General features: G+C 38.3%; 1 protein-coding gene across 1 annotated transcript in view; it reads left to right on the top strand.

Moving 5' to 3' along the window:
- lamc2 (laminin, gamma 2) overlaps positions 1-23,777 on the top strand; it is a 44,037-nt gene extending 20,260 nt beyond the window's left edge. The window contains exons 12-22 of the mRNA XM_028811342.2: positions 1,829-1,985; positions 6,523-6,728; positions 9,314-9,393; positions 9,690-9,827; positions 10,303-10,447; positions 14,997-15,146; positions 15,954-16,068; positions 16,430-16,620; positions 18,383-18,541; positions 21,357-21,456; positions 22,142-23,777. Of these exons, the coding sequence (XP_028667175.2) occupies positions 1,829-1,985; positions 6,523-6,728; positions 9,314-9,393; positions 9,690-9,827; positions 10,303-10,447; positions 14,997-15,146; positions 15,954-16,068; positions 16,430-16,620; positions 18,383-18,541; positions 21,357-21,456; positions 22,142-22,395 (1,695 nt within the window). The 3' untranslated portion in view covers positions 22,396-23,777. The remainder of the gene's footprint in view (positions 1-1,828; positions 1,986-6,522; positions 6,729-9,313; positions 9,394-9,689; positions 9,828-10,302; positions 10,448-14,996; positions 15,147-15,953; positions 16,069-16,429; positions 16,621-18,382; positions 18,542-21,356; positions 21,457-22,141) is intronic.
- Positions 23,778-24,419: the final 642 nt, after the last annotated feature.

Below are 24,419 nucleotides of genomic sequence, written 5' to 3' on the forward strand. Positions count from 1 at the left end.
CTCATATTTTCTTATGTATATTAAATGACTGTATTAATATATAAGAATACACTGCAAAGATGAGGTGTTCCTGAATGATAGAATGAGTATATTTAAGTACACATCTTCTAATACTTTGAAAATTTTCCCTGACTTCCAATACCTGACAAGTGACATACTTCAACATATAAAAACAATTTAGATCATTGTTTTTAATGACATTTCCCTAGTACAGTATTTACTTTCTCCTGACACCCTAATGTTTACTCACTTTACTGAATAACTGTCAAACTTATATTGATGTGCTAATAATAAATTTATTCTCTCTAATAAACGGTGAGTTGAGTTTTAGGGATAAGTACAATTGGTAGCATGGTAGAATATTAAAATAAAGATCATTTTAACAGATTCAGACCTTCCATACAGAAGAATTAAGGGAAGGCACTACAAACCAAACACAAGATCTCATTCTTCAAATAGGATGGTAACTGATAACCAGCAAGAACTAAAAATTAACAGCCACATCAGCTTCACAATCCAATAAACATTCAGTGAGCCACTGTTCTGTAGAGCGAGAGACTCCATTAATGTCCTTCACAGCATACAACAGTGCAGTAAAGATTTGTAATAGCAACATATTGCTACATCTGGGTATGAATACTTCTCCAAACTGCTAAATATTAAAAACACTCTTAGTTGTTTGATTTCTTTTAATTGTCTTCCATTCCTACAGTTCAGATGGATAAAGCTGCAGATTACAGTTAATGCTGTTAACAACCAAAATTTTATCTATAGTATTTTCTAAAATATTTCTGTACTCTTCATTTTTTTCAAGGCTGGATTTTTGAGACATATTTTGCTATATCGTCTTGGTAGACTTAGAAAAAAATGAATTTTTGTCATGAGTTTGGTTTTTCACTTGTCACATGTTGAAAATAGATAGATAGATAGATAGATAGATAGATAGATAGATAGATAGATAGATAGATAGATAGATAGATAGATAGATAGCACTTTATTTGTCCCAAGGAGAAAATTAACCTTTTATTGAGGCTCAATAAATAAATAAGCAAATGAACATTTAAAATATTCTTTCTCTGCTCTTTTCTTTGTTAGTCAATATTTAATTTCTTGGCTGTTAAATGAAAGTCAGAGGTAAGCCCAAGACACCACAAGTGCGACACAACACTTTAAACAGCAGATGCCGTAATGTCTGTGGGTTTTTTATTTCACTAAGGGAAAAGCTCAGGATCAGCTTCTTCACATTAGCTTCAGACTATAATTTAGAAAGCTGGACAGGCAGTCAGAAACAGCAGTTAAAATTACTAAACAAAATACATAGAGTATTTAATTCTATATTGGAAAAAAACCCTAGAATTTATCAACTAAAAATGAGGCATCTAAAAATGCTTATGACAACTAAAAACTGAAAGATATTTGTTCACAGATTAGCCTAGCTAATAAAATGGCTGTGCTCGATTGTGACTTGTCTCATTGGTGTCATTGTGTCTTTGTCTAACTCAGTCTATAAAGAGTGTATGGCACTTTATTCTTTATTGACAAGTGCATTTCTTGGAGGAGTGTGTGTTTTACATGAATAAATATAATACTGGCTTTGTACAGCCACATGGTACACTTTTGATTAAAGGATAGATAAACAAAATAAGTTAATTAAGCCTAAAGATGCTTGTAAAGTGTGTCTGAAAGTAATGCATAACAATCATTTATGGACTTACTTGAGTCATGCTTATCCAGTTCATGTACTTTGCGTACAAGCAGTTATTTCTAAGTATGATTAACAAGGTGGCATGTTCATAACTCAAGGTGTAATGCTTGGCTTTTATTGCAGATGGAGCACTATCTTGGAAAACTGAAAACAATGGAGTCACTTATTGCAAACTTTGATGTTAGAAGAAATCCAGTTAATGAAGCTGAGATGGAGAAAGCGATCAGAAAAGCAGAGACCACTATTGCTCAACTGCAACAAGATGCACAGATAGTGTCTGGTAGGAACTTTCAAAGAATTGCTGTTTAAAATGCATTTGAAGTTTCTACCGTATTTGTCTTATCAGTACCCATAACAGAAATAAAGAGCTGAATGCCAAATGGTGGACAATTTTGGAAATCACTGGTTTCCTTCATGCACAGCTATTTATAAGTAGTCTTTATGTAATAAAGCAAGATGCAGTATGAGGGTGCAGTGCTCAGTACTTTAGCCCTATGGCTGAATCCTGGACAACGGTGCAGTTTGTGAGGAGTTAGGATGTTCTTCCCATGTTTATGTGAGTTTTTGTCTGGGTGCTCTGGTTTTCCTCTCACAATTATAAATATAAGAGTGGGAGGTTCATGACAGCCCATCCAGTGTTGGTTTGCACCATAGTCCTGTTGCTGCTTGGATAGATTCTAGCCCGTTTGATCCTGAACTGGTTTGAGCAGCTTCAATAATGCATGGATCAATAAAGCATACTTCTCAATGTGGATGATATTGTGACGTTATGGTGTCATAGTTGAAGAAGAAATGCTCTCCCTACATGTATGTGGGTGTTTCTCTGAGTACTCTGGCTTTATACCCACATCTCAAAAATGTCTTATTCAGCTGATTGATGACACCTATTTTCAGTGTGTGTGTGAATGTGTCCCATTTATGGTTGATTTCTGTCTTCACCCAGTAATGTCATGATGGCTTGCCACTGTGATCCAATAATTTGTTTAAACAGGTTTAGAAATGGATGGCTCTTTAAATGAATTTTATAGAAAGAAAAGTCATATAACAGATTACATTGGCTGAATAATATATTAAAAGTAACCAACCATATGGTCATCCTAAGGCTAAATGTTCAAATCAATCTTCTCATCCTGGAACTTTTATTTTGATTTTTTTTTTTCACTTTTGTTATCACCAAACAAAAGTCACCTGTCACCATATATGCACCATTGTGCATCACTACACATTGTAGAGTATTGGTAGTCTTTGTCTGAGGTGTGGAAGTGTAAACATATATACTACATTTCCAATTAGTAAAGTAATTGGACTGCAGCCTGATCCCCCTGAACACAACATGGAGTATCAGCCGCTGACAAAGACTGAATGAACAAAATGCATTTTTGGGTCTCCTCTAGTAATGAATGCCCTGTGAGTAGCTGACCAAAGCAAAAGAAGTTTCAGTTACTTCCCAAGGTTAGCTTCAGTAACAATAAGAGATGAATGCAATTAAAATTTTAAAGCAATCCACAATCCGGCTGCACAGCATATCCATCAGTTTCTTGCCCTTCCAGCTAAGGATGTCATCCCCCATCCCTGCTCTCATATACAAATATGTTATGTAGGCTACCCAGCCATACTAAGTCTTAGGCTGCATTCAGCTGTGTCCTTGCATTTTTGGTGAACACCATATGTTAAAGTAACAGCTGGAATACTGCATACTTGATTTATAAATCCCATAAAAATGTGTAATGGACAACAAATTACAGTTTAGTGTTCTAAAAATGTATATGATGCAGATATCCAACCATCACTAGAACAAATCAATTTCCTTTCAAGATGGTCTTCAGCCTGACAAGGACCTGAGGATGGCAGACAGCTGCAGCCAGCATTCTCTTGTCTTTGACTTAAAGCTGTACAGTAACCTCAGCTGGTTTATGTTTCACTCCCATGGGGATCTCCAGTGCAAGAGACATGTGGGGAAATCTGGGGTCAAAGAACTGCTCAATACTAGTTCTCAAAGATTTTTAATTCAGCCCAGTGAACGTCTTACTGCCATTATGTTCCTAATATCTTTGAGATTCTACCTATGCTACCCATCTAAGATGGATTGAAATCTAAATTATCGAAAGTAGACCTCAGTGTTAATGTTTGCAGTGCACCATGCAGTGTACATGTCTCTGTTATATGTCATTTGTTATGGGATTGGTGAAAAGAAGTGTCAGTGTTTATGAGGTGCCATCTTTTGGATTGACAGAGACAGAGCAACCGACGGATAAACAGAAAGACACCTATTACTAAGGTGGATTGTCATCAGGAATGTGTTTGGATGTCCTGTTGCTGTCTGCTATCACCTCTTTAGCCTTTTCTCAGTCACAACTCAGCAACGTGTTCCCAATAATTGCTTACAGATCTCTGTGCTATCTTTAGTATCTGTTAATTTACTCAAAAAACACATAAAATGATCAAAAGGTTGATACTTCAAGGAAATATTGACTTTTCTCTGGAGCCTCAGTGTTCATATAAATCATGGAAAGACAGCCATCCTGTTTTCTTTGACACCCATTCCTGTTCTGGCCTTTTAACGAGTGCCAGAATTTTAATGTGACTTGTCTAGTTTTTGCTATCTCCGTTTATTGATGTAAAATGATCCCATGTTTTTTATTTTACTCTTAAAAACTTTGAATTGGGTTTGAGACATTTAAGTCCCAGCAGTTACTCTGGCAGTCTGTTGGGCCTGTCGAAAACTATGCAGGTCTGACACAACGGTCAAGGTAGATGAACAGGCATTAAGAGTGCTGAAGAGAAAATCCACATCATTCAAAACCGACCTTGTTCATAGTAAGCAGTCTGCTCTTCAAAGGTAGCTGAAAAAAAGAACTGCAAAAGTTAACCAAAAATCCACCAAATGAAGAAATTGTTGTGACATGATGTCACAGTAATTATGCAAGTCTTTCTCATATTTCACCTTTGGGGTATGTTTTGAATCTCCAGCAGAAAGACATTAAATCAGGAAATGAAGTAAAGGCAGGATAAAGATCAGGCTATAAAGACGGAGTGGATAAAGACGTTGGGGTGGTATGGTGGCTCACTGGTAACCACTGATGACCTACTGCCTGGTCACTGTGTAGAATGTACATGCCTGCCCTACCCTTGCTAAGGTTTCTCCATGTAATCTGTTGTACTCTCACATCCCAAACTCACACCATTTAGGCTGAGTGTGGAAAAGAGAGTTCTGTGATAGAAATATCACTATTTCCCTTCTTTGGCCTAATACTGAGTTATTAAAATAATCAGGTTCAAAAATAATATAATTAATGAATAAAAAATGTGGTTATGACAGATTCTTGTATTCTTCTTGGCACATGGGGCATACCTTTACCATACCCATTTCGTAATCATGATATAGGCCTAGTGGACATTTCACCTTGTACCATATTTTAATGTGTTTGTATTTCAAAAATATTATTGCATCCATTTTCTGATGTGATTAATCAAGTTTAGGGTTGTGGGGCTGCTGAATGTTGTTCTGGTTATAAGTGTGTTATAAGGACACCAAACCCGAATAGGGCACCAGTCCATTACAGACCACATGTCCTCTTCTAACAATGCCTACTTTACATGTCCCATTTAAACTAAATTTCTTTTAGATTTGGGAGGAAACCTGGAATACCTGGAGAATATCTCACTCAGACATGGGATGAAAGTACAAATTTCATACAGATAATAAGTGGGCCAGACTTTAAAATCCTTTCCTTGGAGTTAGTAGTTAGTAATCTTCCAGAGATATTAGTGTTAGCCACTGTGCCGTGATGCTGCCTACCAAAAAAATAAATGGCTTTGAAACTTCGATACAGTAAAACCCCAGTTTTATAGAGTTTATTAAGTATGGACTTCACCACTACCAGAGTTCTGAGTTTTACCTTACAGCAAGTACCCCAAATGACACACTGGGTTCAGAATACACACCATTAGATAAAGCAACTGGAGTCCACTACATCTGGAGAGATCCTGTCCTTGTGATAGTTGACATTACTTTTGTTGTCTTGTAGGAAGTGGAATGTTTCTTAAAGGAATTCTATTACTTTTTTTGTGATCAATGTTTTATTGATTCAAGCAATTTAACAGACACATAAAAAGGTCAATTGAAAAAGGGAAAAACTATATACCCCAAACAGCGCCTGGCGCCCCTTCCTCAAAGCCACCACTCCATCCCACTAAACTCGAACAGAGTCTAGCAGTAGAGTCAAAATCAACAAAATGCATACATGAAGAGAAGGAAAATAGCATCAACTGAGCTTAAGTGTGCTGTAACTGTGATGTCAGTGTTCATTGTTGAAAGTGAGGTAGCCCAATTCTCAGTGAAGTCTAAGAATGCTCCATTAATCCAAGGGGTAGACTGTTGCGAAAAATGACATTGAAAAAGAACGATTGATAATTTATCAAAATAAAAAAGCTCAGGAGATTCCCACTGAAAAGCAAGACGTTTTAGCTGCTATAGGATACAGCACTTCATACTGGTGAGAGGTGAGAGAATGCTTTGAAAAGTCCAGCAGAAGTAGATCTGAGGAACAGGAATGATATTTACAGACAGAAAGGAAGAAAGAAACCATAAAACCAAAACAGGAGGATACGACCAGAACATATAAACCAAGGGAACAAAAATAAAAATGTGCATGAGGAGAAAGACCCAGGAGAAAACATTTCTGGGGAAAGTCTATGAATTATTTTGAGCTGGGTGAATTGGTAGTTAGGGTTTCTGGAATACAAGAGTTTGATTACAGTTAAAAAATGTGGTTTTCTAGATTCCTTAAAAATAATGTTTTGTTTTTTCTTTATAGACTCTGACCAGCAGTTACTGACCCGTTTGACTGGGGTCAAGACTACACATTTGAACCAATCGGGATCTTTAAATGATATCTCTCAGAAGGTGGATCTGACCAAGACACTGGCCAGGGAATATCAGGACTTGATTGTAAAGATTCAAGCAATTATCAGTCAAAACAGGAAGAGTCTACTACAAATGAAATCAGACCTGGGGACAGTGGTAAAATTCTAACTTTCATTTTTTAGTATTCAATTCTTTGGGGTTTTCTTTATCCCTTTTCTTCCTCCAGATTTAAAACATCAGCTCCTTCATTACCAGTGGGCTTCAAACTTCCTCTCAGAGGCTATATAAAATTGAAAAGTTTATATTACTCACATTTGTTTTGTACTCTTAGCTGAATTTAAAATGCTAGCCTGTATAATTATTTATTGTAAATTCCACTTTATTTCTATCAAATAATCCATTTTATGCCCTCTAAGAGTCTTGCTGTTGCATATTGCCAGATAGGAAATGAAAGCTTTACAATTTTGTTACAATGTGCACTTTTTATGAGGAACTACTGTACCTGATAGAAGCAGCACCCAACCCGCTGGCCTTTCTCCCAGCGCCTTAACGTGCTGAGCCCTCAGTGCAGATCTAAGTTGGGCTGTCTGCAGACCCCCAAATGACATGCTGCACAATGACCCTGCTCTCTTAATGTGGTCACCAAGCAGGTGCTCTAATAATGGATGAACTCCAAAAGTATTCATAGAAACCATCTGAGTTCATGAGCAACATCTAAAATCTTAGACTGACCATCAAAATTAGGCATGTACAGTATCCTACTAAAAACAGTAACACTTCATAATATCATTGATTAGTCATTAAAACTTCTCTACAATGAGTGAATATTTTCAACTTTACATTAAAGTGCTGCAAAAAAGATGCACAACTAATGAATGCATGAGTTGTAAAGGCATAAAAAGCTTACTGTATATACAGTATGTTTGTTAACAATTTATCAATGAAGGTTATTATAAAGTGTTACCAAACTATTTATGTTAAATGAATAGCCATCCTGACATGTTCAAGTCTGTGAACATCACTGCTCAACTACTTAAAAAAAGGGGGCAGCCCTTTACACTAAGCCTCTCTTATTACCGTGTGACTAAGCACTATTACTGTGTACGTGTGTGCAACTCATGATATGGGGTGTGGAGTAAGAATGAGACAAATGTAGTGACCTATAATATTGCAAGTTACACTGTTACAATATTTAATGTCCTTAGTGTTAGGTTCCCCCTGGAAGATGCATTTTGTTCAACAAGGAAAACTTTTATTATGTATAATAGGAACATGTTTATACCAAAACATCAGTATAAATAATAATAATAATAATTCATTACATTTATACAGCGCTTTTCTCAGTACTCATGCAGTAGGAAATGTATGACTAGTGTCCACTGCTGTACCAATGCAAATTTAGTTCACGTCCTTTGTGTGACATGCTTCGAAAAGTCACCAACACAATTGGGACAGTAAAGGCATGTTTCTTTGCACACTTTCTTATACTTTTCTGCTGTTGTTTACACACAAAAGGGCAGAATGTCAGTGCCTGATCCGCACAATTGATGCCGCCTATTGTGTTATTGTAGGCTACCTTTAGTGTAAAACTTGTGACTTCCACATTTCCACTGACATACACACTGACAGTTGCTGCATTGTGAACAGTGCAGATGTCTTTCTTGTCCTTCTACTTCATTGAAAACATTTTGGCTTTTTGTCATGCAGCTGCAGCACCATGCTGTTGTTTGACATCACCAGGCATATTATGGAGGTTCAGTCATACAGTGCCACGTGTGTTAGTTTTACTATGTCAACGTTGGATGACCAGTTCATATTGTCATTGTCACCATTGCTTGATAGATAGATAGATAGATAGATAGATAGATAGATAGATAGATAGATAGATAGATAGAACTAATGGTTCAGTTTCAGTTTGCTCTAAAACTGGCTTTACAGCTCTTCATTTGAACACAATTGTTGCTTTGGTTGAAGGTTCCACCTGACTCATGAATATGAATGAGTCTCCATAAAGTGGCAGAATGCATAGAAACATTAATGATTTTGTTGCAGCATGATACTAATAATAATTCTTTGCATTTACATAGCGCTTTCTCACTACTCAAGTGCCCAACAGAGAAGAGTCCCTATTGGCATTTACGGGATTTGAACCGGCAACCTTCCGATTGCCAGTGCAGATCCCTAGCCTCCGAGCCACCACTCCACCTATTGTTTCATCCACAAGAATAGTACTTTGAGCATTCTTCAGGTTTAACACTGTATATGCCACCAAAACAAGTTTCCTCAAGTACTACTCAGGGTTAACCATTTTTACATAGAATTCCAAGCCCGGGTGATGCTAATGGCTAAAAGGTTAATTATAATGAGCAATTATAGTGTGCACAGTAATAAGAGACATTACAGAAAAGTGTTGTCAAAGATGTTTTTGAACCAAGTTTTACAATTTCCTAAACCCATTTATGACAATATGGTGTCCTGAGGCAACAGTATGGAATTTAGAACTAATTTAAATGAAAAGTTAATATAATATTAGTCATATCTAAGATATATTCCCAATCTTTAGCTATTATTATTATTGTTATGATTATTCATGTAGATATTTCTTTAAGTGCACCAACTCATGGTTCTCATGTGAAATAGGACCATGGTTGTTCACTTCTGTTCCGAGTATATTTTTAAAATGCTATAGTGACATTCTCACGTGAAAGTTTTCTTTTTTTTTTTTTTATGTCTTCCTATAGGAACTGCCCTCCATGGATGCTGCACCAGGTACAAATGGTCTAACTGACTTGGAACATGAAGCTACATCTTTAGCAGACAAGTAAGATATTCATAATTTATTTTAATCCTCCATTTTTTGCTTTTATTTGGGGATAAAAAAATGAGAAACTCTTACCTGATAGACTATCATAATTAAAAAACAAAGCTATACCAATAGTCTTTGTGGATTATTTCCTTTATCTTACTATATAACCATGTCACTTCAAACAGTGTCTTAAGTGTTTGAGGACATACTGTAACTCAGTAATAGCATTTGCTGGTGGAGTGCACCAGTACTAGGCTTTACGTAAACTGAATTTACCAAAACTACAAACTTTTGTAAATGTGATTCTGCAGGCATCGTGGAGAAGCTGAAGAGATTGAACTGACTGCAAAAGCAGGAAGCACCACGATGGATGAAGCCTATGAAATGATGCGGTCGGTGATTAGTGGAGAAAACAAAGTCACCAGAATGGTTCACAACTTGAAAAACAAGTAAGCATTTTACATTAGGCTTCTGAACTCCCAGTTTTGTCTTCTTAAAATGTCTTTTGTTGGTGAAAGACAAACAAATGCAAGCATTCTAATGACATGGCCTCCCTGTTACACAGTACCCACCACCATGACTTAAGGAAGTTAACACAAGCTCATCTGACCGCCTGGCCTTGAACACAATGTTCTGGTAGCCCCTCAGACTGATCACCAAACTGTTACCATAATACCCAAGAACGATCTTGCCATATTCATCTTTTTGCAAAGTGGGTGTCTTGGAAATAATTAATAATTAAAGCAGTGATGAAGTAGTGTTACAGTAATTGACGATTCCTGCATTGCATCTGATAATTGCTAAGACAGGCTCCTGTTCTCCATGACTCTAAAACTGTAACAAATAGGTTTATAAAACAGATACCCCAAAAGATTGCTTTTATTTCATTCAAAATAATTAATGAATCATTTTATTCTTATTCAGGTACAAAAAAGATTTAGACATTATTAAAAACATGGAACTGGAGGCCGACAATCTGAATGCAGAAGCTAATAACGCAATTCAGCAAGCTACAGACACTCTGCAATTTGTCACGCGCCCTGGAATAACAAACCTAGGCAACATTGAGGTATGTTTATATTTTAATTTACTGATGTTTTGTATAACAAATAGAAAGGGGCATAGTGGATGGCAATGCTACTTTACAGCTTCACTTACCCTTTTGCTGTCTCCTTGGAGTTTGTAGCTTCTTCCCATTTTTACTCATGAGTTTTTCTTGGCAATTCTGCTTTCTTTCCATGACCCAAAAACATGTACATGAAGTTAATGGTCGACTGTAGAATATTAAAACATTAGAACAATCTAGACAAGAACAGGCCATTCAACCAAACAAAGCTCACCAGTCCTATGCACTTCATTCTCCCAAAAATAACATCAAATTGGCCTATTAGGATTAAGTGTTAGTAATTTGTACATGAGTTGGTCCTGTGATAGACCTGATCATTTTCAGGCTGGGTTTGCTACATTGTGCCTTAGGCTGTTGAGTTAATTTCAGAATAGACCCTGTAATTGAATAAATGTGCTCAGGAAATTAGTACATAGATAAATGTATAGTGACAAAGTGCCTTATGGGCACTCCAACCAGGAAATTTAAAATATGAAGGGGAAAGATAATTACAAGGAGAACCCAAAACTAATAAAACGGAAAGGAAATGCTCTCTTTCACACTAGACCTGGTTGCACTGACGTTCAATCACTGACTGCCAAAAACACACAATTCAGGAGCTCTCTTTCTCTCCCTTCACTTTTCATATGTCTTTCTTGCTCTATTTATCTGACTACCTCTCCCTTTTCCTCAACGTGAACTCCTGACTACAGATTCAGTCAAGATCGGGTTGGAACCCCTTCATAAAATCCAAGGGCTGGTAGGTCAGGCTTTTGTTTAAAGGGACTGGTGCTCTTCTGTTGTTTTGAGGCTCCCGATGTGGGGCTCCACTAATGATGTCTGTTGCCCTAAGTGGATCCAGTTAACTTTCTTCCCGTCTCCAAATGCTTCTTTCTAAAAGTTGGCCCCTCCAGGGATCCCCAGACTATGGCACTCTCCATACCAGCCGCCTGATGGAGTTTGCATTTCCACAGTGACCCTCGGAAGGATTCAATTTTATTTATTTGTCATATGTCACAGATATTTCAGAATTTGTACTCAAGTTTTCTTCATTAATAAAAAGCAACAACCTAATCACATGGCGTAACACTCCAGTGTGCTTGAAGGCTTTGAATGTTATGGAAAAATTTCTATAATGTAAAACGTATTTACATTTACTTGCTTAGTAGACACTTTTATCCAAAGCAACTTATGAAAATGGTCAACATTACCAAGTGAAGGGGACTGTTTAGGAACAAGTGTTACAGGACAGGTTACAAAATTGATCACTTCAAGTGAAGAGATGAGAACAAAATGCAAGCTAGTTGCAATTCTTAGCTTACAAAAACCTAACAGCCTATATCATGTATTCACCACATAAGAAAGTCTTCAAATACTTCTTAAACACATGGAGACACGTCAGATTTCTGAATGGAGGTGGGCACTTCATTCTGCCAGTAAAGAGCTACACATGTAAAGAGTCTGGACTAATATTTGATACCACACAGAAGTGGGATCACCAGACACTATTCATCAGTAGGCCCCGAGAGTTTTTGAAGGAGTAATGTTGTAATCAGACAAGAAGAGTGACATGTGACCACCTCGGCTGGCTGAACACCAGACGTGCCGCTGCATTTTGAATCCTCTGCAGAGGCTTAGTGAGACAAGATGGTTCTCCTGCCAGCAGAGAGTTGCCACAGTCAGATAATAATACGACCAAAGCCTGAGCCAGGAGTTGTGCTGCATACTTGGTTAGATACGGTCTGATACTGTGAATATTTATACACTGTGTGCATAACAGATTACAAAGCAACACTTATGGTATGTCCTCTGATTCATTTCCAGAAAAGTTAAGTGAATTTTTGTTTTCCTTGTTTGCATTTTCTTACTTTTATGGTTACAAAGATCATTTAACTTACCTGGTATGACTTCAAGCAGCAGCAGAACTGACTTGGCATTGCAGAAATCTGCACTAGCCGCTAATGTGATGGCGAACTCCTGCCCACATGTGAGACACTGCTGGTGTTTCAAAAACTTGTGTAAGAGATCCGTTTTTTGGTTATCAGACATGTAAAAGAGGACAATATACAAGTTCAAAACCTCTTCCTAGGTACATTTGAAACAGTAAGTGAATCAGTTATGAATTAACATGATAACAGAATGATTCTCTGTTTTAGGGTAATACATTCACAAAATTCATCAGTGTTTTTAAATACTTATGACAATGGGTGCTTGGCATTTAATGCAAAGGCACCTAAAAACACATCTACTATTCCCTATGTTTCGCTGCACTCTACTGGCTGTTATAAGATTAATGATTTTGAACATACACCAAAAATGTGTACCATGCGCTCTGTCTGAGATATCTCAATGAAAACTGAACTCTCCACACATTCTTTTGAAGAATAAGTGTGCCAAATTTCAAAGAAGTCAGTCCTCTGGTGGGGGTGACAGACAGACTGACTGTCACACAGACAAGATGACTATAGGCACTGTAGCAGTAGAGGCGTGTGTCCACCTCTTGAACCCTCAGGTACCACTCCAAACACCAGGTAAAAGCACAAGACTTCTTTATTTTACAATGAGCACGTGCACAAAGCACCCTCCACTCCACACTACTCATATAACTATTACAATTCTCTCAATACTCACTCCTCCTCTTCCAGACACTTAGCCACCCTACCTCCCAGCTCAGCTCCGTGTACTGGGCTTTCCCAGAGTCCTTTATACTCCCTGACCCGGAGGTGTTCTTGTTCCATTACCCACAAGTCCTTATTCCTTCCGGGTCAGGGTAGAAGTCCTTTTCTTCAACCTGGAAGTACGTCATCTCTCCTGCTCACGTGACCAGGACGTACTTCCAGGTTATAGGGCACATATGAGTCCACGGGCTTCCCAACAGCGACTCCCAGTGGTCCCCAAGGTATCCGGCAGGATTGTGTATAAAAACTACATAGTCCATAAGGCCCTGCTGGAATTTGGGGCACATCCATGCTGTTGGGAGAGCTCCTCCTGGCAGCCTGGGGGTGAGGGCCGGAATATGAAGCCGGCCATCCTTCACAGCACCTAAAAGGAACGAATAAACACATAATACACAAACACAGAAAAAATCTACAATACTGCACGGGAAAGGAAAAGTAGGCCCAGCGCAGTCTCTTCATGAGGGGCTCTCTAACTGCATACCATGTCACCATTAAAAAGGCAGTTGTTAGAGTTCTGCATCCCTTAGTGCCCATTCTGCCTCACCAACCTCATTCCAACTGAACACCCTTTCAATATAATTCTATATGTTGCCACTGGGAGCCATGTTAGTGTCCAGAAAGATGTAAATACACAGTCAATTGTGCAAGAAACATCAATGGGAGAAATACGAATATTCCTTCAGTTTGGTGGGCATTGTTTGGTTTTATGTGCTCCTGAAAACCATAAAAGCACTGACTGGCTTCCAATACGAATTCAGAAATGCACTATAATTTATAGAAAATATACAGTGTCACAGTAGAAGAGTGGACCCATTGTGTAATGTCCATATTGAACAGTGGCAGGAAGGTTTTTCTGGGACATAGCAGGAATATTATAAGAAAGCTTTTTTTTCATTTTACTTTATTTTTCTCTTTATTGTAATAAGCCTACCTGGAGGATTGGTGAATTAATTAAATTTTAATGTATTATGATCATTTTAATTTATAAACAACTAGCTGTCCCCTGCAGCTCCGCCCGTGTAGCAGTGAAACAGGACAGTGAGGAGGGCCCTGCACGGCTCCCTACTTTTGACATCATGCATCCCCCACCCCTCGGCCCGCAGCCTCTGTCTCGGATTAGTGCGAATATATTACTCCTGCAATCAAGCTATGATTCTTAGCGCGATGAGAGAAGTTGCAAAATCAACTGGAATGTTAAAGGGATTTATAGAAAAAAACCTGATCTAAATACGTTAAATAGTTCTCTCGTGAACAGCAGACAGACAGACAGAGACACTGGATTTTTTATATATATATATATATAGAAATACATTGTAAAATGGTGTTTTGTAGGTGTTACTTGGCTTAGGCAACTAGTTGCCAAATTTCAGTACTGCAGACAATGGGATGCCATTTGAGTTCTAAATGCCTCAAATTAGGCCTAGAGGTTATTACACTTGCGTGAAATTACACTTATTATCATTATTATCACAATAAATCAAGCAATCAGAAATTAAATAAAATACCCAGCTCTTTTGATGCTTCTGTATATGAGAGTTAGTACTGAATGTTGCCAAGAATCTCAGCAGTGACAATCGCTTCTTGTTCTCAGTTTGGATTGTTAACAAGCTGACACACATTCTCAGTCACCATACGTGTTAACATCATAATGTGAAACAAATGGCAATTCAAAGGAGACGACCAGTGTGTGGGCTCAGCACTGGGGAGGTCTGCTGGAGGATATTGACTTTGGTGCCTTTAAAAGTCAATAGATGACATTTTTTCATTTATCTATCCAAAATGATTGTTATTCTCTTTTAACAAAGCTCATAATGGTTTCTCAATTCCATGTTTAGAATGACCTCAAGAAGCTCAACAGGGATGCACAAAACCTGCAAAACACAGTGAATGGAAAACTTTTAAAATATGATCAACTAAACCGAGGGCTGAAGCTTGCTGAAGATGGTGCATCAGATCTCATGTCAAAAGGACTCGCAGACAGAGAGGTGGGTTAAAGATTCCAGATTGGATCATTCAGATCACAAACGTTGTGAGCCAATGTAAAGTGTATTATCAGGGAATACAATGGACTTAATCTAAACATACAGCATTTAACTACGCATATTAAAGTCCAACAGTCCAAACATTTTTGTCTTTGCTTCTCAGTCCAGTTTTGAACACAGAATAACCTCAGCGAAATAATCTGATCTGAGTCTCCCTTAGGTTTTCCTATAATGAACAATCAGATTTCCTGAAGTTTCAAGTTTGACAGCAGGAAACGTCTTATTTTAGGTGTGATTTGTAATTAAATGTTACCTATGACCTGCTCAGAATCTATAAACATTTCAGTAATGTAAAATATGTTTTAGTGGATTCTCTGACAGTATTAGTGATGCTACTGCAAATCACTAAGTGATAGTGCTGATTATGAAAACTGCCATATACTGTATATCTATCTATCTATCTATCTATTCAAATGTATTCAAAAGGAGACTTTTAAAAGTTTATTAAGAGCTCTTCACTGCTACATAAAGGAAATTCACGCATAAACGCAGTAACTTGCCATGTACAGTTAAAACCCTTGTATTGCCATAGCTGTATAAAAATCAATAAGACATTTCCATGTCAGTCCCATCAAGCACTGCGTACTGTGAACCAAGTCATTTAGTTTGGTTAAAGAACTCTGTGCTAATCCCTGTCTAATCCCAATTTAAGGAAGCAAATATAAATAGGAGTCTGAGCTGCCATGCATTCTAGAGTTCTGTTCAAACATGTACTGCCATTGTCTTCATGAACTCATGATGTAATTGCAGCTGGCTGACAAACTTCAAGCAAGAGCTTACAATGCTAAAGCAGAAGCTGACAAGGCTCTGAATGAGGGACATATAAATCTGAGAAACCTGGAGGATGTCCTGGGGAAACTTGAAGGTACACTTCTACAATAATAATCGGGATTTCTTTGGAACACACTTCTGCCTACAAAATGGGGTGGGCAAATTGTCTATTATGAACTATCAAAAGAGGTGGGAGGCTTTGTATAATGTATATTAAATTATTTTACACATACACAAACATGGTGAATGAAGGGGGGCAGTCCCATCTCTTGAAGGTTCACGAAGACACTTACATGGGAAAAGGTGGGTGGGTTGCTATACCAGAACCGCTGAGAAACATTGAGAAACACTGATCTAAAGCGCATGGTGAGCAAATGCCAGTCTCATATGTCTCTGCTGCCACCGCATGGCCATTACTGTGATTTAACTTACTCACTGACACTTTTGGATTTTAGGATTCAATGAAATGATGATAACAAAAAAGGCAGAAGCCGATGACTCATTGAGCAAGATTCCTTCTATCAGTTGGATGATTCAAAATGCCAACCAGAATAACCAGCAGGCAGCAGATGTACTGAGAGCTGCTGAAAGCAATGTGAATTCTGCAATAAACGCAGCAAGGAATGCAAGGAACCTCATTGACATGGTAAGAGAGATCAGAATTTATAATGCAGAATATTCATCTGACAGCCTCAACAGATCTTTGCGATTATGAAATCTCATGTAAAATAAATTATGCAGAGTCACAGGGAACCATAACATATTTTTTAAGTAACAGGTGGAAGGAAGTAATTCATCTGAGATGGTGCTCAAGCAGAGACACACACGCGTCTCACCAGTTAACTGAGAGACAGAGCTTCATTTGTTCACAAGTTTTTGAACAGAAATGAAGCCCAAGGTGCACCCATGAAAATCTACTGTGAATGTGCAAACTCAGTGCAAAAATGTCAAATGAGAGCTGGAGCTTCTTTTGTGGGGATGCTAATAACCAGATTTACACTGGGAGAGGACAGGGGGAAATGGTATAACTGGGATAGTATATTCCTGAACCTGTGCAGTAGGACACCATCATGCAAGTTGTCATCTCTGCTGCTTGTTAGGTGCAGCTTGACCACACAAACAGAGTGCTGAGGAGATCCTGCTCAATGTACCTCCAGGGGTGTAGTTAAGGAGCCAGCTGCCACCTAGATATGAATTATGATATTCAATCAGCAAGCTGACCAAGTTTGGCTCAACAGTTATTAGTAAGCATTCACAAATGCACAATTATTTAGCCGGCTCGGTAACTGCTGCACGTTATGTCGAGGAATGCAGAAAATGAAAGACAACAAATCTTGCACATAAGTATAACACATGTAAACTCTCTTAAAGGGGCTTTTCTTTGGGGGATCACAATCTCTCGACTTTAAGGTGAATCTTACCCATATAACACACTTTCTGGTTCTAATAGCATAAAGATGCAGTCCCCAATTCCATTTAGTATACACACAAATTCACCATTACCATAGAAAGGATGTTCAGAATGTCCTTTCACTGCATTGTGCTTGTGTTCTAAGATTAATATAATCTATTGTGGCTTCAACTCGGCAGTAAATATTTGTACACCTGCACCTGTTATATGCGTCACTGTCGCTGACCTGAAATGCTTGGGACTTCAGTAAAGTCCAGTTGTCACTGGTAATTCACAGCTTTAGTCTAGGATATCACACAATTAACCATTTTTTTCATGAATCTGGTATTTAATGCATATTTATTCAGATCTGAAGTACAATCCCTCATTATGTCCCAGTTTATGGATTCATAACAGTCATGCCACTTTTCCTCTGCCTCCTTTGTCCCAAAAATTGATGTTGTTTAACTTCGTTTTCTACACCAGTGAGTTCTACAAATGACTAAATGAATATTTTTTCTGTCTTCTTAATTTGTTAATGCAGGATTTGTAAGTATGTGCTGCAGATTAAAGTTTCAGTTTTGGTCAAGAAAAACATTAATCCGAATTACAAAGATTGGAGAGATTGGGCTTCCCCAGCTTTGATAAACTCTGCAGATGGCACAGTGGTAGCACTGCTGCCTTGCAGTCAAGGAGATCATGGAGGGTTGCGTCCCGGGTCCTCCGTGCGTGGAAGCACTTTGAGTAGCGAGAATGACAACATACTGTAAATTGAAAGACTTAGTAATTAATTAATTTGCAAGTAAAACAAACAGCATGCACTTGTCTGGAAAGCCACTCATGATACACTAAATAAAAAGTATGACAAGCACCTACGAAATATGAATCAGGTTGAAACAAACTCATTGAGACGGCCACCCAACATTTTCAAACGTCCAGTTTTTTCAAATACATCTGTATAACATGCTAAAGGCTAATTTCCTTCTTCTTACGTCTAGTTTCTTTTCTTATTTTACAGCAGTCCTTTGCACATTCTGGTAATTTAGATGACTTACTTACAAATGCACACAATTTGAATGCTAATATGGATGGACTGAAGCAGGATATGCAGACACTGGAAAGAAACCTGTATACTGAGGAGCAGAAAGCAAAAGAAGTCAATCTGACTGCCACCCTGGTAAGTCAGCCGTACAAAGATGAAACGGAGCTAAAAAAGAAGTGGTGGGCTTCATTATGAAACATGCAGACTGCTGTGCCCTCTAGTGTCAAAAAATAGCATTGCATTATTGTATTGGGTGTGCTTGTTTTAATGTATTACATCCGTTGCCATTTTGGACAGTTAAATAATCGCACTGTTAACTCAGTGTGTTTTTTTTTACTCACTGTTATGAGCTGCAGAAAAACTGGCTTTGTGATTTGCCCTTTTTAAGATATTTTAAAACTAGCTGTGTAAGCCCGTGCGGTCCTAGAAACTTTTGAAATCGTCAGAAAAGAAAAATGAAATGTAGAGATGTCAGGTAATTGAAAGGAACTACTCTGGGCATCTCTCTCCTAGGAGGTTTCGTGTTGTCGACGTGCTCGCCTCGTTTGTGCATTAGCGGCGGGAGGAAAAGTAAAAGGGATACCGTTTTGCTGATGTGCTCGCCACGCTGCTTCTGTATTAGTGGCTAAGCGAGTGACTCCTTCCTCAGAGGGTTCGCTTTGCTGACGTGCTGGCCTCGCCTGTGTATCCTCGGAGGTGGAGCTGACCGTTACCCAGACTCCACCGCTCACTTCCGGGCCGGACAGACACACACACACATTTCTACGCGTAGACGTTTATACATAAGATTATGTTGATTTATACACACTACCGATAACAAGTCTGAAAACGTTTTTGTTTTTATTAGAAACTGATGCCTTTTTCTAAATCAAGATACCATCCTTCTTTAGTCATTTTAAATATGAATGGGTTATTAGAGAAACTTTTATAATTGCATCAGCACTGCTAAACCCTGCTGTTCTTTTCACTTGGGGTGGAATGTGCTGCATTCCTAAAGGTCAGCTTCACGTTCAAAAATTACCAAAATTAGACACCTTTCTCAAGAAACATGTCAGCCTGTTTTTTTTGTTTTTGTAGAATGAATGTTATTCCATGCAACAGTTTGCCTAGAATCTGAAGATTTCATATAAATATGTCTATTGCTGTTTTGATGGAAGATGGCATAAAAATTCTAACCAGGACATAAACAGAAGGTGAAGGTGCAGATTCACTACTGTGTAAGTTGAAAAGAGCATCAGAATCTGTAGTTTGAGAAACACTCGCCTTACTGGTCCTCAGTTGACTTCTTCTTTAAATACACGCCAAATACCCTTTACAACAGAGAAAGGACGACACCTCAAGGCAGAGTTTCAATGTAAAAGTCACATCTGAAACATGCAAATAAAATAAAATGGTAAAAAAGTTGGGCAAAAGATCACCAACAGTGGATGGAAGATGACTGGAAAAGCATATTGCGGTCAGCCTCCTGGAGTCGTCTTTCCCTGCTGCAGACAGCACTGCTTTTTGGCCTGTATTTAAGGAAGAAGTCAGCGGAGGACCTGACTACAGACTCTCATGGCCTTCTCCACTAACGCAGTTGCCCATCTGGGCCTTCTTCTTCAGTTTGTCTTCTTCTCTCAAGACAGCAATAGATACTTTAGTATGAAACCTTCAGTTTCTTGACAATCTGTTGCATGGAATAACTTTCATTCTGTAAGAAAATCCCAAAGAACTTTAGAAATGCCAGTACCTTGCAACCCAAAGGGAGAGAATAGCAGCATTGCTAATGCAAATAGAAAGGTTTCTCTAATAACCAGTTAGTATTTACACATGACAAAGTAAGGGGGTGGACCATTAGGGCACATGAAGGAATAGCTGCTGAAAATGGGGCTTTGTAGCCATATGTAAATAATAAACCAGTCCTTTCAAGCAGTAATAGTTAGCAGAAACAGTAGTAATGACTTGGAGATATGTTTACACAGTATTCTGACACAAAAAACAGATTTGTTTCTATCAAAATCATGAACATTTCTGGGCGTGTCCAGACGTCTGACTGGTAGTGTATATGCAGTATATGTTTATTTGGTACCGAAAAGCCCAGTAATGTTTCAGTCACACAATCTTTAGTGTATATGGTGCCCTTTCCATTTAGATAATTCCTCCTTGTCACATAGGATGGCCATTAGGAGTAATAAGGTGCCCCACAGTGAAGTGGTCTCCATGTCTACTTAATCCTAATCCAATGGTAACACTTTAAAATAAATACTTGTTTACATCCTTAAAACTTTAAAATAGATGAAGATTTGCAACTTTAGATTAGGCAGTGCACTGTGATCTGCAATTAATGAATGTAGTAAATAATCTAAAGGTGTGAACAGGCATTCTATAACATTTCTAAAAGAGATATTAATGAAAGGTATTATAAAGTGTTATCAGTTTGACTATTGTTGGGATCAGAAAAAAATGTCTGCTTTAAAAAACATTTAGAAAAATTGACGAGTTCAGGAAAACATCAAGTGAGCCATAATATGTATTTTATAAAAATGAAACCGCACACTGGTCATTCATCAAAATGATTAAGAACAGCATTCAGATAATTAAGGACATCAGACAACAATTGATTGAAAAGAAAACTGCAGCCATGTTGCTTTTAGCAGATTAGCATTCAAGGGCCACTGCCTGCTCTTCGCTCTTTGTGAGGATGTGCAGGAAGACATTTATTTTAATTCCTTAACTACAAATACAAATCTGTGAAAATTATAGAAATGTTTACAAATTAATCGGGTGCTGGGGTAGGTGCTGGACCCCCTGCCACCTTGAACTGGGATTAGTGGGTCTGAGAATGTTATTTGATGTATTGCTATAAGTTTAAACCCAGCCATTGTTTAAAGTGTAGCCATTCATCACATTGTTTTTAAAGAAATAAAATCAAGCAGATCAAAGAATGCAACCAATTTTGTTTTTGTCACAGGCCCTTGGTGACGCTGAGCGAGCCTTCAATAATGCACAGATGATAAAAACTCCTGTCACCTCCACCCTGACGGTCATTAATGACTTGCTGAACCAACTTGGTAAGTGTCCACACAGCGTATTGGCTCCAGCACTCGCTGTGCTCTCCAAGCCGCTGGGTTTTGCAGACACTCATTATCAGGCTGTGTTTTATTTTTTATTATTTGTTACTGTGAGGTGGTCCTCTCTTGTCTCCCTGAGGTCCATCATTCTAGTGTAAATTGAATGTTCCCCTCTCATCTGTTTCACCGAGACCCTGATGCTCTCAGATGCTCCTTATCTGGAGTTGTTTCATTTTCTGCTTGTGCATCATCCACACCTTCAGACAACTTCTCTTTCAGCCCATTTTCAGGCACTTTCCCCCCGAGACATTACTAAAATACTTATATTGCATCCATGTTGGTAGTTTTCACATTTTTAAAAAGAACTTTTATAACTTACAGAACCAGAGGGGCTTTGTGGTGCAGTTTATTTGTGTCCCACTAAAACCCTGCAATAGAAAGGACATTTTTCACAATGTTTCAATTTGAATGTGGTGTATTATTTGATTCTTTTTTTTAAGAACGTCTGTTTTAAGTGTTGTATTAATTGGCATTTCACAGTACAGGTAACTTATATTTTGGATGAATTAGACATCAGTTGCACTTCCTCGCTCTTCGACAACACTCAGAAACATTTGTTACAGCATTGTGCGATAGGTGTTCCCTCAAAACAGAGGCATTAACAGATTAATCCTTCTCTCTTTAGATCAGCCGGGCCAAATAGATGAAAGAAGACTGACGAAAATGGAGGAGTCAGTAAACCAGATGAGGGGGTCAGTAAACAACCAACTCCGACCCAAACTGGAAACCCTAAAGGATGCTCAAAGCAGACAAAGAGCCAGGATTGCTTCCCTCAACCAAGACATCAGCAACATCCTCAAAGACATTGAGAATCTGGAAGAAATCAAAAACACAATCCCAATAAGCTGCCTTAATGCTGCAGCAATTGAAAGACCATAAAAGAACAAGAGTGGCTGCTTTACTCAGACATTTTGAACTCTTTAGACGGAACAGCCTTCATGCCAGCCAGAGATACTCCGTGGGAAAAATGGCTGAAATGATAGCACTTACAGCATGGTATTCAATTCCCACTGAAAATCTTTAGCTGTGGCATCTTGTGGGAATGCACTGTCATTAAATAATAGACTGACTGTATTTTGTTGTTTATTTTGCTTATAAATTATGTGAATAATTAAAAGAACTCATGCACTTTAATTATTTTTATTAAGGATTGTGAAATGCAATCAACCTTTCTTTTGTTTTTATTATTATATACTTGTTCACATCATGGCACAAATAGGCACCCCTATCTTGAACAGACATTCATGTCCCTTTCAAGTGTTTGCTGTTTGTGTGACTTTCTTCAACCCTAAAGCACTTTGAGAAGAAAAGAAACAGAAAACAAGGAGCCATTCAGAATAACAGACAGAATGTCGAATAAGTGATCACTGTATCATACATGGAAAGAGAGCATTTGTGCTCATTGACCTCTGCAGTTTTGAAGTGGAATTACTTTAGCTAAAAAATGCACCTTTTGATTAACCATAAATATATAAGGGGAAGTTACAAAATATCCACAACTAAAAAAAATTAAAATAATTGTGAATGCTTTTTGACTTGTATGCTTTCACATATTTCTGATACAGCAGGTAGTTCATTCCAGCCATTCATTTACTTGGTCAGAACATAAATGTGATGTCTCAAGACTCCGGTAGTAACAGTCTTTCCAAATTGTCCCTTATTACTGTAAAGTATTAAAAAGCCAGAAATCAGTGGCGTCTGCTATCTGTGTCAAGTTAGGGATACTTTGTCACCAAATGTTATCCAATGTTGACTACGTCCCAAAACTCAGTAAGACTCTGAATCTATCATTATAACCAACCAGCAAGAATTCCATCAACTGCTGGATGGGTGCAGTTCAGAGTATAAGCTGAGCGAAGCAGCAGCAGAGTAACGAATGAGGGAAGGCCCTTGGCATCCATCAGGAGCGGCTAAATACTGAAGAGTGCCACATTTGCCACATTTTGTTATTTGCTTTCACGTGTCAGACATGCCTGATTTGTGAAAGCTGTCTGTGTGGTCCGTGACCCTTCTACGCCCCCTCTGGCTTGTTTTGTTAATGTCCTAATTGTGACCCGTGTTCAATCCCTAGACAAGACTGCACTGAACAATGTTTTTTTTGAGAGGACTGTCAAAAAGGGGGTTAACTTTATGAATGTTTGGTGATTCACATGTTACATGTGGGTGGGGTAACCTGCTTATTTTCCAAAATGTCATCCTATTGGTTTACTATATCCTATGTTTTGTTCTTTCAACACTCACAATAAACAATTGTTTGACAAGGAAGTTGATTGTTTTATTCTTGTTTACACGTCACATTTGGGGAAACAGCCAATCTTCCTTCAAACCTTCTCTTCAGTTCATCAGCCGAAATGTTGTATACATTTAATATGTTTACAAGTTTGTAAAAATAAAGAAATTGCTGTGGATTTGACATGGATTTTACTTAAAATGATCTTAGTAGGAGGAAAATTCAGGCAGAAACAGGGAGAAGTCCAGGATACTTGATCCATGAAGCAGTGGTACTGTGGCACCACATGTTTCACAACAGGAAGGATTCTTGTTAATTGTTTTATCATGTGAAAGTGTTCAGAAAAGGGCTTTTAATCTCTAAGGTTATTTTTATATTGGTAGACAAAATATTGGAAATTCCTAAATTATTAGCCTTGATTTACATGTTGTAGCATGCGGCCGGGACACCTCCACGGTGGGAGGACCGGGGGAGCAAGCATGGCCAGAGGGGATGCTAGATGGCAACCCCCCTGTGTTGCAGCGGTACCTCAGACTCCTGCAGGGATTCATGGGAGTAGGAGTTTGGTGGCGCCCTGTTGGCATCTGCAGGCGCCGCCAGGGGGTGATGCAGCAGGAGCTGCTGAGCCCTTATGGGCAGTTCTTCCACCACACCCAGAAGTGGGTGCCTTATA

The sequence above is a fragment of the Erpetoichthys calabaricus genome, chromosome 10 (genome assembly GCF_900747795.2).
Source record: "Erpetoichthys calabaricus chromosome 10, fErpCal1.3, whole genome shotgun sequence".
In the NCBI taxonomy this organism is placed as follows: domain Eukaryota; kingdom Metazoa; phylum Chordata; class Cladistia; order Polypteriformes; family Polypteridae; genus Erpetoichthys; species Erpetoichthys calabaricus.